The sequence below is a fragment of the Pinus tabuliformis genome, chromosome Q (genome assembly GCF_031772625.1).
Source record: "Pinus tabuliformis cultivar Carrire ecotype Pingquan chromosome Q, CPIR1, whole genome shotgun sequence".
Lineage (NCBI taxonomy): Eukaryota > Viridiplantae > Streptophyta > Pinopsida > Pinales > Pinaceae > Pinus > Pinus tabuliformis.
This window is the reverse complement of record NC_142296.1, coordinates 410,986,403-411,002,464: the sequence shown is the minus strand read 5'-3', so window position 1 is coordinate 411,002,464 and position 16,062 is coordinate 410,986,403. Positions and strand designations below refer to the sequence as shown.

Here is a 16,062-nt window from a genome sequence, read left to right as displayed (position 1 = left end):
GCTTGTAGATGACCATCATTTCCCCCCCTGTCAGGTACAAGGTGAGAAGATGGAGAAAACTCAACTGCAAGACTATTCAATACTCTAGAACAAGTTCTGACATGCGTTTGGAATATCTTCTTGGCTGTTGATGCCCATTGCCAAGAAGCGATCCATCCAAGATGAATCTTTGTTCTTGCAGGACGTTTGTTTCTGAAGCATCTGTTTGAAGAATGACTGGTTTTATGACAGTGCTCACATGGATGAAGATCAAAACAGTGATCTTTCAAATGGCCAACTCGATCACAGTGTTGGCATTTCACAATCTGTTGTTGTTGTTGTTGCTGTGGAAGAGGAGTAGAATCTGGAACAGCGGAAACTGAACTGTCATAAGGAGCAGGTGAACTGTCATAAATGAATCCAACACTCTGAAACTGAATGGGCTTGGCATAGTCTGGAATATGAAAGGACAAGTCCTTGTCATATCCAAGACCGGTTCTGTGCTTGTTGTGGACAAGTTGTTCCCAAGGTCTGATGATGGGCTTGGGAAGTGCAGAATGAACCTCTGCATCTGCATGTAACTTTGCTGCTTTATCTGAATGAACTGTAACATTATTGACTTGCTGTTTATGGGAGTCTGCTTCATTGTTCTGAACAGAAACAGGTTCAGAATGATGACTCCACTGGTGTAATTCTTCCTGCTGTAGCTTTGTTTCCAGCTGCAAAAACTCAATATTTTCTTGTACATTTTTCAAACAGATTTGAATGTTTGCGACAATGGCTTTATCAATCATAATTGTATTGTCCGTGGTAGAATGTATTAGAGTGTTCAGCAATTCTAATACAACAGCCATTCTATCCATTTGACAATAATATCACTGCAAAAAATTGATTGGTGTACCACTTTGTCTTCAAAAAATCTTCAAGTATGTAGCTTCTCAATATACTTCCATATACAATGCAATTTCATACCATGAACATATTCTGTGCAAAATTACACAGAAAAAATATCTTAGCCGACAAATTGTAATAAAGAAGTAGCTGAGAAGTAGAGAACCTGGTTACACAATGAGATCTCTTCAAAAATCTAAATCAATATATGACAACCCAAACATTTGCAGAAGTCATAACACTTGTCTTATAACTTGAATATCTATGTATTTCAGCCGTCAGACTTGAATTTCAAAAAAACCCCTTCAAATAGGAAGACCAGTGTGAAGCTTTGAGTCTGCTAAAAGAAGCTCCTCCAAATGTGTCTGCAGTTCTACCAAAAGATCCTATATATTTGTTGTCACTGATTTTATCTCAGTGTCAAAGTGAAGATCTCCTTCAAATTGAAGATGAATGCATTCATAAAGTGCCAAAGCTCACTGTTGCTATTATGAAAGCATACAGATCAGCTGCAGAGAGTTCACAAAGACATTATTACAGCAATCTCCTAAGCCATGCATTGGAAGTGATTTCATATGTGATTCATAGGCTTACATCTACTGATATTTGGGAGGTTCTAACCACTCTAGATGGCCTCCTTACCACTGGTGATTCAACCTTGGATGAGGCGCCAAGAGAATTTAAACCAGCACTTGCTTCATTTCTTGCAAGTTTAAGTGCGGTGGAAATACCTGAAGATGAAGGAAATGCTGTAAGTAAGGCAATTTGGCAACTATACCATCTAGTATTGAGAGAACGACATTGGGCTGGTGTTCATCTTGGTCTTGCTTCTTTTGGGTACTTCGCTGCACGAACTTCCTGCAATGAATTGTGGCGCTTTGTACCTTTGGATGCAGCTGAAGAGGTACTCCTCCGGTTTCAGTTGTCACCAGTCGTGCTTCTAGCAGAAAGTTCTCATAAATTTATATCTGAAGCTCTCTTTTACATCAACATTGGAAGCTTGGATTACATTTCTAACTACTTTCTCCGTGACTCCAAAGTTTCTCAGCTCTATAGCGTTGCCGAATATCAACAGCAACTCCTCAGAAGGTTTGCAGATCAGTTCAAGAAATTGTATGAGTTGGGAGCGAGAAAATTTCTAATATCGAATCTACGACCTTTAGGCTGCACACCTTTAATGATTAGTTTAGAAAATCTTGATAATGGAAGCTGCGTCGGTTACGCCAATGGCATCATCTCAGATTTCAACATAGGCTTCGAAAATATGGTTAGAAATAAATTGCAGAATCGGTTTTCTGACGCACGATTTGTTCTGAGCGACAACTACGCCATCTTCAGTGAAATAATCAACAATCCATCTGCATATGGATTCAAATATGTGAATGAGAGCTGCTGCGGACTGGGACACTATCTCTTGTAGTGAAAGAATCGATGTTTGCAACATCGACTTTGCTTCATCAATTACTTCAAACCCACAAGCGCTTGGATTTTTTTTGCTGGCAAGTCTTTCTCTGCGTTATTTCCCTTGGGATCCCTGCTTGAACATGATATTAATAGCCCAAATTCTTCAATGCAAAAACCCAACTTGCAGCAGAACAATCCCAATAACCTCAAATTTTATTCGACAAAGAAAGAAGGATATCTCATCTGCCAAATGGGCAAATCACGTTGGAGGAGCCATGCAAGATTGCTATGCAGAGTCCACACAATTTTTTGATTTGCTTACCGTTTTTAACTTCTGCAATTTCAGTGGTAGAGATTGAAAGTATGAGCAAGACGATGACGAAACAATTGTAAATTATGGGGAGTATATATTGGGTACGGCAACCATTTGGTTTTGCGTTCAATGTGAATCAATTAAGAAATTGGGTTACATCAGATATTCAGATTGAATCATAAAACCTCGCGAAAATACAACTGGAAAATTGCGGCAAAGCATGGCTACAGCTTTAATATCATGCAATGTAGAAGCCCTTGTAGTTGCAGGAAATGGGAAGATCAATATAAAAATGCAGCTCTGGGATGGAACACATTTACATTCTCTGCTTGTTTACATTCCCCTCAAAAGAATCCGCAATTAAAAAACTGTGAAGAGGAGCAGAGGACCGGTGCTGGAGCAGCATATATATTTTCGCTTGCGTTCTCCTTGCGGTCTCTTCTGCAAGAATGGCAGTGGCTTCTCTATCAAAGCTCTGGTGTTGTTCGACGTCAAGCAGTTTATATATCTCCTTTGAGACGTGTAAATCAAGCAATCTGCTCACCACTGGTGCGCAAGACAGTGCATTCAAAAATATAAAAACGACAGCTGAGTGCCTTGCAGATGAGCTTATCAATGGTGCAAAAGGGGTCTTCAAACAGTTATGCAATCAGAAAACAAAAAAGGAGTAAGAGGCGTGAACCCAATTCTCCATGAAGGAACCCTCATTCAGAATGGCGAGAGAAAAAAACTATTTGTCATAACAGTGCAAGAAACCGAAGGTCACATTCAAGAGTTTCACATTCAACAGTCACTGCACAATGTCAGATTCAACAGCGTATTCCATGCTCACTGCACAATGTCAGATTCAACAGCGTATTCCATAACCGATACATTCAGGTATGCGCAGAGAGGGGCAAACGTTTATAATGCGCAGTCTCTGGCAGTCAGAGAGCGCAGGACATTCAATCAGAAACGTATTGCAGTCAGGGAATCGCTATTTCTGGGACCTGGGCTCAAGTCAGAATGACAAAGGCCAGTGCTCAGACCAGTGGCACAAAACTACGCAGGCCACACATCATGGCTCTGATACCATGTTAAACTCACATGGACAAAAAGACAATGTGAAAGATAAATCAGTGAGTGCATATTTTTATTAAGATAAGATACACATTTATAGTACAATAGGTGACTCTTGGGATTCAGATCCCAAGGTCTCTTGGACTGCTTTGTCCATTCAACTTCCACGCTAACCCTTTAGGATTAGGTGTCCAACAAATGTGATTGCTACTGGATAATTAGAAATTGTCATTGGGCTGCTAAAGGAACATTGAAGTAAATTACTAAATTGTGCTTAAGCATAGAACATACCATTGTTATCTAAAATTAACAAGGCCGGACCCTATAGCAACAATGAGGAAGGATTTCCACTGTCACCTCAACAATCTTCCTCCTATTGTTTAGTGGGGTTTCACCACAATGGAGGCTTCCCTTTATCACCTATATGGATATTCTAACTAGAAGGCTCCAGATGATATAAATGGGCTAGGGAAAGATAACTTAATGATAGAATAGGCTCAAATCTTCTCTATAAAGGAACAAGTATACTAACCCTAGACTAGACAAGGACCACTATAGGCTAGGGCTTCTTGATATGCAATGATAAAGGAATGCCTACACATGTAAGAATTAGAAAAAGGGTTTACTTAATGTTTTGATCAATAAAAGCACAAGATAAGCCCTCAAGATAGGCTTCAAGTTGAAGTTTGGCTAGGGTTTAAGGTTTCTAGGGAGAAAATTGCATGGGAAGGATGACGTTAGCCTTTATTTAGGGAAGTTCTACCACAACAAAAGCTAGATTTTGCATTTAAATGGTTTATAGAGGAAAACCATAGATTTTCGTCCAAAACATCCATCCAAGACTAACCATAGATTTTCATCCACAAACATCTGTCCAAGACTACCATACAAGCAACTCGACCCTATAAAAGCCCTAGCAGCTCACCTTAAAAAGCCTAGGAGATATAAAAGAATGGAAAATATTTTGATTTTGATGATTTTTTATCAACACAACCTTGGCCAGTGCCTAATCCTACCTGGGAAAATGGTATTTTAGGGCAGATTTCAAAGGAAAATGAAAATTGATTAAAGGGGGGGAATTTACTTCCCTCTTGTAAAACCCTAACCATCTTTTTTGTGAGGGAAGAAACTAAATAAAATCTGCACACTAGGTATTCTTCTATGGATTTCAAGGATGAATATATTTAACATGCAAAATTTTACTAAGATCTCCAATAAACAATGTCTTTAGTCATGGAACATTTAGAAACCCTAGCATTAATTCATTCACATGCAAAATAATGAAAAATCAGCAATAAACTTGCAAATTCTTCCAAGAAAAAGCCTTTTTTAAATCCCAAAAAGGTGTCTCCAATTCAATAATCAATCTCCAATAGCAAGATGCTTCATAAAATCACAGTTATACCAAGTAGCAAAAGAGACAAGGCAAATCACACTCTTAAAAAGGAGAGCTAAATTACATGTGTTATGATGAATAAGTGAAGTGGAGGGATCCCCTATTTATATGAGGTCTATCCCTTCACTTTTACAAAAATATTAGCCTACAAGCCCAAACAGGTTTGACTTTGAGTGTTTGAAAAGACAAGGGGTTACAAGTGTTGAATTTGTAACTATGGTCGGTCTTCATATCGTACATTTGGTCACTTGATGCACTTGTATTTATCATTGTAAAGCATATAAATTCTAGAGTCAAAGAAAAATTTATTTCGAGTCAAAGTCCCATTGCGACTTCTTAAAGATGGAAATTTGAATTTTTGAAATGTAATTTTTGGCTCCAAAAGTGACAAGTTGGCTTCCCTCCAAGTCAAGTTGGCCTTTGCCAAGAGACACAACCATTCGACCAAGACAAACTATTGTATAAAGGTAGCTCAACCTCCTCCACTTGGGTATCCGCATTCTCTCACACAAGATAGTTTCTGGGCAAGTAAGTGAAGGACAAGAAGGACAAATTCTATTTATCTTGCAACTTGTATGTGTAGATTGGCTATTCTATCTGTGGTTTGCATTTTTCTGGGCATTCTGTTACAGGGGGTTGAAAATTTCTGGGTAACTGGACCACTTTTGCAGGGCCGAAATTTCTGGGTAAACTGGCAATTGCAGGAGGGCCGAAATTATGAGTCAAACCGGCAGAATGAATTGCTGGATCAAATTGGGTTACTTAACTTGGAAGGGAAGACCAGGTTTGACTATAGGTCTAAGTGTGTCTCTCATTGAACAAGAAGAATTTCTCTATTGAAAAAGGTTGTTGGGTTTTTTCCCTTGGTGGGTTTTCCCAGGGTAAATCTTGTCTTCTTTTGTGCATTGTGATCTCTACTATTCTACTGTTCTTTATGGTTGAATTTCTAAAGTATAATTGTTGAATGATATATTAAAATAAGTTATAAGAAGATCTACATCAAAACTAATTATCAGAATTTCAGAAATATTGTGCTAATCTATATTGCACCTAGAAATCAACATGGTATCGAAGCTTTGGTGAAGAAAGGGAGGAACATCGAGATCACCCCTGCAAAAACCCTAGAGAGCATTTTATTGAAGTTGTTCTTGTAGATTGGGATATGTTTTCCACCATTTTGTGGGTGATATCCCTAGGAGAAAAAAAATCTCCATGATGGTCCTCAACCGGCAGCCAACAGCCCCTTGCAGCCACCAACTAGCTCATTGTGCCATTTCTCCGCCACCTGAGCCAGCCATGTGGTCCCTCACCCATCTGTCATGATCGTATGTTTGAAGGTGGGCCTCCCAAACCTAAAGGTATGCCTTGTCATTTGGTGATTGAGTATTTTAGTTTACTTATCATGGAAACTCTTGGGCATGGATTAATGGGGGGATTTGGTGGAAAGAGTGGACTAGGTTTGTGCTCTTGTCCCCTAGGTCTCTTTTGGATGTTAACCTTGGACCCTAGTCCCATGGGATCTCTTTTACTGACCTTTGGGCTTTAGGGATGGTACTACATGGGAAACCTCTGGGCCATCTTGTTCAAACTATATCTCTGTCAATTGTAGGCTTGTGCCATATACTGCTACATAGACACCCCTCTACAAACTTCAAGGAGTCAACAAGCCAGATTGTTCAAAATAGTGAGTCACCTAACGGGCCATCTTGACTTGAGTCATTATCTGAAGTCACTGCCAATCCAACAATATAGATAGTTTGAAGAAGATGGCCCGGAGGGGGTTTTCCACCTAAAAATCTTTGTGTCTTCTATTTTATCTTTTTGCATTGTTGTATGGTGTTGTCTATTGTTGATTATTGTTTATGATCATCTGAAGAAGAACAATAATAATAATTGAAGATTAACTACTACATAGACCCCCCCCCCCAAACACGAGTCGAGTGTATATCAAACTCGTGACCTATGCTCTAATACCACTTGTTGGACATTGGATAAACCAATGCTCTTTGTGTGTTTCGCAACATGGACTAACTGCCTCTCGTGGATCCTTATCTCTGGCGATGCGTTATTGACTAACGCTTGTGGGTTTTGGTCTAATGGCAATCATGATTCCCAACAAAATCAATACTAGTAGGATTTAGGGTTTGATTCCTCTTTCTTGATAATTACTTGTGAATTATGTTGGCCTCTTTTACTTCTTAATTAGTTTATCTTTCATCAAGAAATTACCAAATTATGTGTATGAAGATCACAAGAACAAGAGACACAAGATGTAGGCGCATAGCCAGGGAAAAACCCCTATAAGGGGAAAACCCAATCAAGAACTCTTCCTTCAGTAGATTCAATTCAAGATGAGACACTTCTAAACTTCTTAGACCTAGACAAAGACCTCCTCCAACCACCAAGTCAGCCCTTCCCTACAACAGATGATCTTCACAAAATACTCCAAGTGACAGCTCCCCAGCAACAACTTCAGTTCAAAATTTCGGTCCCCTAGCAGCAGAACTTCGACCCCAACAACAGAATTTCGGACCTACAGTAAACCCATATTTTCGGCCCTAGCAACTGCGCAGAAACTTCGCACGTGTGAGAGATAGATAGCCCAGAAACTTTGATTTAGGTCTTCCCAGCAACTTCATCCTCTTCTAGCTACTTCACACTCTTTTTTTGCTTCTCTTGCTTGAAGATCGAACTTGTTGAGTGAATGTGACAAATAGGTTGAATTGCCTCTCCTTATATAGCCTTTCTGTTTGGTTGAATTGCCGTCCTGAAGGCCAAATTCTTGGGGACAAGGTCGACTTGGTGTGGAGGTGACAAATTATCTTTTTGACTCAAAAATAATTCTTTCTGCATGATACAAAAGCCCAAGAAAGGTCTAATAAAAATGACATTGACTCTAATGACTCAAGACAAAGCATAGAAGCCTTCAATGGAGGCTTTGACCTAGAAAACATTGACCGAAGCATGAAACCCATGCTTTAATAATAAATTTTCTTTTTGACAAATACAATTATGAAGACTGAAGCTAGTTACATTCTTCAACAATTGATTGTCATCCAAAATCAAAGAGAGGGTGTTCATGTTCGGTCATATGTTCAGTAGCTCCATAAATCCATTCTTGCTAAGAAAAATAGGACCAAAGTGCATATTGAATCCAAATGTGCACTATGAGAAGATCCAAAACTCATGAAAAGTCCATTGACGCACACTATATATTTTTCAAGATAATCAAAGCAAGAATGATAGTTGGTCCCATCCAAACAAAGAACAATCTCTTTGAATCCATTGGCTCAACGAGAACAAGATGAAGGCTATTTATGGAATGAAGACTTCAGCAATTTTCCTTTATGGATCCAAATGGTACAAAACCCTAGGTAACTCTAGGAATGGTGAAAAGTGCCAAATAACACCCTAGGAGGGTAGAACCCTAGATTAAGGTTTATATCTCTAGAACCCCTAGAGAAATCCTAGAAGCAATGATCCATGAAAAGCCTACCCTGCACTATAACAAAGATGCCACTAGCCTATAGTTTTTGAATTAGTCAAAAGAATTGGAAAAATAAAGTATACACCCACTTTAGTACCATGTTGAGATTTGCAAGAGTCAACAAGAGAATCAATAGAACTCAATTTCACCCAAATTTTGAAATAGCCTCCTCACAAGTGCACTAGAGAGTGATACGTCTTGTGTGCTAGACAGTGAGTGCAAAAGCCATGCACGATTGTACTGAAAACATTAATGCGCAAGTGTGTCCAAGAGAAAAAAAATCTGAATATGAATGCCTTTAGGCATATCACATTTTGTATGATAGATCAAGAATGGTTATGAAATAAAATATGGCCTTAACCACAAACCTAGAATACAGTAAATGAAATAAAATATGGCCTTAACGATAATTGCAAGTACATAATGATACATATGAATGAGCTATGGCACATATACTAGGTACATCCATAATTCCAACAAGAAATATTAAAGGACGAGTAAAAAAATGTTGTGTATTTTCATATAAATCTGTAGATGGGAATTTTTATTAAGAAAAATGTTTTTTTTATTTATTAATGTTATTGGTCAAGCTAGGTCAATATGGGCCAATGCTTGCCAACTGGGCATTAAAACTGGCCTATTTCAGTGTCTTTTTGAGTCAGTAGGCTTTGTGATGCCAAAACATCCCTCAATTTATCAAGGGATGTGTGGGATGTCCCCAAGACATCCCTGATTTTGGCAGGGGAATACTTGGGGATGTGGGGAGCATCCTTGACATCCTTAGCCCATTAAGGACATCCCCATTGGATGAGTCCCTGAGGTGCAGGGACTCACGCTCTTGTCAATATGGGCTAATGCTTGCCAACTGGGCATTAAAACTGGCCTATTTCAGTGTCTTTTTGAGTCAGTAGGCTTTGTGATGCCGAAACATCCATCAATTTATCAAGGGATGTGTGGGATGTCCCCAAGACATCCCTGATTTTGGCAGGGGAATACTTGGGGATGTGGGGAGCATCCTTGACATCCTCAGCCCATTAAGGACATCCCCATTGGATGAGTCCCCGAGGTGCAGGGACTCACCCTCTTGTAACTATGCTGGTAACACATCGACATCTCATTCTTTGTACAGCATCAAATGCCTTTCATCTCAAAGTAGTTTTGCACCTGCGAAGTAGCTATTTCTGTAGCATGTCTATGTCCAACAGATCTTGACAATGAGTGGAACTTGGCTATGTCAAAGTGTCTATGGAAATCAGTGTTATGTTTAGATAAGATAGATAATTGATAATGTTATTAATGTCTAATAAGTGACCAAAAGAGTAGGTCATAGGAACTGAAGACTACAATTAGTATGAAATTATGAATACAATGTGGGAGTGCAGACACATCTCCTAGAAAATGCTGAAAATAATACAAAGAAAGAAACCTACATAATATCATCAGAACATATGTATAAAACCATGACAAAGGGACAGTGATACAAAACATCGAGTACCCTGAGACTGATGGCCGAGGGCATGGGGAGTGGAGTGGGCATTCACTCGCTGTCAGAGTTCCCTAGAACCCTCGGGAACCCAGCTGTATGATCCTGGTGGGGGATGTTGAGAAAGTTTTATGGTTTGTTTCAACCTTCAAGGAATTTGACTGAAATTTTGAGAATATTAAATTTGTCTTTTGCAAACGACCGTTTTTTACATGAAAGTTAGTTATTATACATTTGATTAGTTTTTTTTATTTTACTATTTGGTTTGTAATTTGAACTTTTGGTTAACAATTGCAGGTCCGCCTTGCTCATGGAGTGCTGCAGAAAGTTGTAGTTCGATATCTCCAACGTGATGCCCTCTTGATAACAAGTATCAAGCGCCTAGCAAAGCTTGCCAAAATTGGACGGGAATGTTTGATGAGTGGCAATTTGGATGATTTGGGTAGAATCATGCTTGAAGCGTGGAGGCTACATCAAGAGCTTGATCCTTATTGTAGTAATACATTTGTGGATAAGCTTTTTGAATATTCTGACCCCTTCTGTTGTGGTTATAAGCTTATTGGAGCAGGTGGAGGTGGTTTTGCATTACTACTAGCTAGAAATAGAGAAGCTGCAGATGATTTAAAAAACTTGTTGAAAGCGTCTGGGTTTCCTATAAAAATATACAGCTGGAGTATGTGCTCAGATAGGATTTCAGGTCTTTCTTAGAAGTTGCAAAGCATGTTATTATTGTCATATATATTATCTATTATTCCTATGTTGGAGATATGAATGGTGCTTCAATTATTTTCTAGCCTTACTTCCTCTTATAATTCTTTGTGCACTAGGTTTTAAGCAATTCTTTTCTGGATTGTAATATATTTGCTACTATTACTAGTTTGGCTTTCCAATCAACGACAATAACTTTTGGACAGGCACAACTGCATGAACATTTTAAGGTGGCATTAAGTATGACTCATTTGTTGGCTGTTTATAATAGCCTTGTAACTTCACACAGATCGGTTGAAATTGCAAATAAGCTCTTATATATTTGTGGCATTTGTATTATGACATGCAACGTTGAATTGGTTAAATCATTTTCCAACTTTTTATGCACTCCCAATATTTTTTAACTTTAAGAGGGTTCTTTCGTAAAATTGTCAAGAAAATCACATGGAGTTCAAAAAAAGGAACGTAGAAAAAACAACCAATGGTTTTAACACGTCTCCTGATTTATGCAATAACTGAAAGCAATAAGTTTAAGAGCAGTTACTTCTAGCATGAGAATTATGCATTGCAGCCTTGGATATGTTTCACCAAATAACAACTAAACAACTATGATGTGATTTCCCTTTCCAGTATGTAGGGCTACAAAATAAAATCAGATATCGAAAAGCAAATTTATTGCAAGTGTACAATTCAGTTTATCTCTTTATTAGCAAGGGAGCTTCACATGATATGTAATTCATCGTTCTTATTTGTATTCAAGTTGAGCTTTATAAGTTCAACAAAAGATATGTTTCTTGATGCTTTCGAGCAAAATTGCGTGCAGTGTGCGACATGAGATACACTTGAGACAACTCAACAAATATTTGCAACCCAATGATGATGGATAGGGTAAGCTCGTGGCGGAGTTGTAGCTTGTCTATATCGACATGGACACTTCTCTAATCAATGATGAAACAAGGCACTTAGCATGATTAATGGAAAATGCACATCTATCTAGGTAAAAATCTTATGACTGCGCGAGTTCTTAAGAGTATGTTGACGATGTCATCCCAATTCATGTCATTATTAAAAGCATCATCAAGATCAAATCAAGATAAAATAAATTATTTGCAAACAAAACATCATTCATAGAGTCCATCAAAGTCAGCAAAGCATTAGTTAAGTCGAAAGGCATCACCAACAATTTATGCAACCCATCATTGGATTTGAATCACCCAAGAGTTATATGAACTTGTTCTTCATTGTGATGACGTTGATGGCGCATTAGTTGATGCAAAGCTGTCAATTGCTATTGTTAAACATCAAAAAATAATCATAATCATATGAAGTGAGGCATCCTAACTAAAAAAACATGACCAAATCAAGGGACATCACCCATCAACCATCATGATTAGTCAGTTTATTGTCACACGGCATTGTATCAATTTATTGTCTATTTTATTAATTATTAAATATATGGTTTTCCTCATATGGATTTTAACAGTCTTTCTTATGTTTGATATTCCTCATATCAATTTATTGTTTATTTTATTAATTATTAAATATATGGTTTTCCTCTTATATGGATTTTAACATAGTTTTTCTTATGTTTGATATTTTTCAATAGATGAATTATTGTTAAATAGATGAACCATTGTTAAATATATAATTGTGTAAATTTATTTTTATTTTATAATTGAGATTTTTAATGTTTATTAGAATATAATGGATCAATATTATGGCTTATTAATATCACATTTTTAGAAAAATTATAACTTATTTTATATGTTACGTGACTCTTTTTTAATTAATTAATTTAATTTAAAGAAAGTACATAACTATTTGAAGATAAATTTCAACCTTTAATATATGATTGGTACTAAACATTCTAGAATATTTCAAGGAAGTATTTCCAACTATTAATCATTTATCTAATTGATTATTATTGATAATTAAATTAAAATTTTAAAACCATATTCTGAAATAAACAAATCTATCAACTTGTCAGGCTAGGAGTAACTCCAGTTTGGCAGAAAAATGATACGATTTATTTCATTAGGTAGCTATTGTTATATACAAAGAATGTGACTGCTCAGTTCATCTTTTGATGACTGTTCACATTCCAAATTCACCCAATCACAGAAGATTAGGTGTCAACATTCTCCCCCTTAATCTGAAGGGATGTTGGTGAGTCCAAGCATCGTTCTGAATCTTTCAAGTTTTTCTCTTCCAAGCGCTTTGGTGAAGATGTTTGCAATTTGCTCATTTGTGGAACAATGACGGAAATGGATTGTTTTGGCCTCAACATGATGTCGGATCAGATGATATTTAGTATTGATGTGCTTTGTACGATCATGGAACTCTGGGTTCTTGGCCAACTTTATTGCAGAGGTGTTGTCAATCATGAATGGAGTTGATTGTACTTGTTCTACCTGCAAATCTTCAAGAATTTTCCTGAGCCACACAATTTCTTTCGTTGCTTCAGCTGCTACCACGTATTCTGCTTCTGTTGTGGAATCTGCTGGAACTGATTGTTTACGTGATCTCCAAGAGACAGCTCCTGATCCAAGACTCATAGCATATCCTGAAGTAGATACCCCAGTTTCTTTGTCTCCATCGAAGTCTGAATCAGAGTATCCAATCAAGCTGAAGTCGTCCACCTGTGTATACTTGATTCCAAGGTCTTGAGTTCCCTTCAAGTACCTTAGAACTCTTTTTGCAGCAGACCAATGTCCCTCACAAGGCTTTTGCATAACCCTGGAGAGGATTCCAACAGCAAATGAAATGTTTGGTCTGGTAGTAGTGAGGTAGATGAGACTTCCTACAAGCTGTCTATACTTTGTTGCATCCTCAAATTCCTTTCCTTCAATAGATGTGAGCTTTAAGTTTTGTTCCATTGGAGTAGAAAGAGGATTGCACTCTGTCATGCCAAATATGTTTAACCAATCTCCAATGTATTTCTTTTGAGAAAGAAATATGGATTTTGGATGTTGGGTTACTTCAATGCGAAGATAGTAATGAACATAGCCCAAATCATTCATTTCAAAACTTTTTCCCAATTCCTTCTTTATGGATGCAATGTAGCTTTCATTGTTCTCTGTCATTAAAAGATCATCTACATATACCACAAGATATACAACTGTTTTGCCAACTTTCTTGACAAATAAAGTTGCATCATCAAGATCAAAATGATTGAAGTTGAGTTTCAGAAGATGCTCAGTTAGTTTTTCGTACCAGGCTCGCGGTGCTTGTTTGAGGCCATACAAGGACTTCACAAGTTTGCATACTTTTTGTTCATGTCCTTTCACAGCAAATCCTTCAGGTTGGGACATAAAAAAACATTCTCTTTTAGATCTCCATTCAAGAAGGCAGTTTTTACATCCATTTGATGGACTTTCCAACCGTTCTGAGCTGCTAGTGCAAAGAGTGTCCGGATGGTGGCCCATTTTGCTGTAGGGGCAAAAGTTTCCTCATAATCGACCCCTTCCTTCTGTGCAAAACCTTTTGCCACAAACCTAGCTTTGTGCTTGTCAAGTGAGCCATCAGCTTTGTACTTGTTCTTGTAGACCCACTTGCAGCCAATTGGTTTGGTTCCAAATGGAGGATCAACCAGCTTCCAAGTGTCATTCTTTATGAGGGCATCATACTCCTTTTGCATCGCTTCTTACCATTCATCATGAGAAGTAGCTTCTTTGAAGGAAGTTGGTTCAAAATCTGTAGACAAGTTCAATTCACAATCATAAGTAACATCCATATCAACAGGTGAATTAGAGTCATCTACATCACCTCCATTTTGTTGGTTTGAGTTTCTGGTTCCTTTTTTTCCAATTTCATCAGGGTAAACACTTTCAAGTGTCTTTGTCAGCCACTTCGGGGGACCTTTCTGAGATGGTCCAGGCTGCTCTGTTGATTGAGTTGGGATTGAATCAAGATTGAGTCTCCCAATTCTATCAATTACATCACTTAAAGCATCATCCGTTGTTGGAGTTTCATGCAGGGGAGATTGTTCTTCAAAAGAAGATTCCACATATGGATCTAGTATAGGAATCCCCCCTTCAAGATGTGGAATCTGATTATCAAATTCTTGAAATGATTTCGTTTTTGCGAATCTATCCAAGCGATCAAGTTGCCGCTCAATAACATTGTCAGATTTGGATGATTCAAGAAAAATTGCATCTCTAGATACAATAAACTTTTTATTTGCTTCATCATAGAGGCGGTATGCTTTGGAGGTGTTTGAATACCCTAGGAAGATACACTTACGACTTCTAGCACCAAGTTTGTTTCTATGTACCTTTGGTATCAAAGCATAACAGGTGGAACCAAAGATCCTGAGATGTTTTACCGAAGGAACATGTCCATACCACAATTCATAAGGAGTCTTGTTTCTTATAGCATTAGATGGACATCTATTCTTTATATATGCAGCACATAGAACAGCATCAGCCCAAAACATTATCTTTACATTTTTTAAGAAAAGCATGGATCGTACCATATTCAAGATTGTTCTATTCATTCTTTTAGCTACACCATTCTGTTGGGGATTATAAGGCACAATTGTTTGATGTTTGATCCCATGTTGGCGAAGATAGTTTTCAAATTCATTTGATGTATATTCTTTTCCATTATCAGTGTGAATAGACCCAATATGAAATTGTGCATCATTTTCAATCCATTTATGAAAATTCTTGAATGTTTGAAAGGCATCAGATTTGTTCTTCAATAAATAAACCCAACACATTCTGGTGTAATCATCAATAAATGTCATGATATATTTATTTCCATTTGCAGAAGGAACAGGCATTGGACCACATAAATCTGAATGAATGAGTTCAAGCTTCCTATGTGCTCTTGAATGTGAATCATGAAAAGACTGTTTGTTATGCTTTCCTAGAATGCAAGCATCACATTGCTTATGTTTCCTAGGAATTGTAGGCAAACCAGTAACACCATTTTTCTTCAATAAGCGGAGACTGTCATAGTTTAAATGTCCAAATCTAGCATGCCATAATAAACTTGATGGAAGTGTACTTTCTTCATGATGAGAAATATTTGAGAAATGTTGTGCATGAGCAGAGGTTCCTTACAGTTTGAGAAGTCTTTCGTCTTCTATTCCCCTCATGACAAGTGAGTGGTCAGAAGCTTTCCTTACCTCAAGCTTGCCATCAAACATATGAATGGAGTGACCTTGCTGGCGGATGTGGACCAAGGACAGCAAGTTTCTCTTGAGCTGTGGGAGATATAGAACATGATCCAGAAGAAAGTCTGGAAGACCAGGCAGTTTAAGCCTGATTGTGCCAAGCCCTGATGGCTTGATTTTTGACTGATCTGCAAAATACACTGCTCCATCAACATTATCAGTG

General features: G+C 37.8%; 1 protein-coding gene across 2 annotated transcripts in view; it reads left to right on the top strand.

Annotated features, from left to right (window-relative positions):
* Positions 1-11,041, top strand: part of FKGP (L-fucokinase/GDP-L-fucose pyrophosphorylase) — a 231,433-nt gene extending 220,392 nt beyond the window's left edge. For both annotated transcript variants that reach the window (XM_089384560.1, XM_089384561.1), the window contains exon 7: positions 10,310-11,041. In XM_089384560.1, coding sequence (XP_089240686.1) covers positions 10,310-10,720 — 411 coding nt within the window. In that variant the 3' untranslated portion in view covers positions 10,721-11,041. The remainder of the gene's footprint in view (positions 1-10,309) is intronic.
* Positions 11,042-16,062: the final 5,021 nt, after the last annotated feature.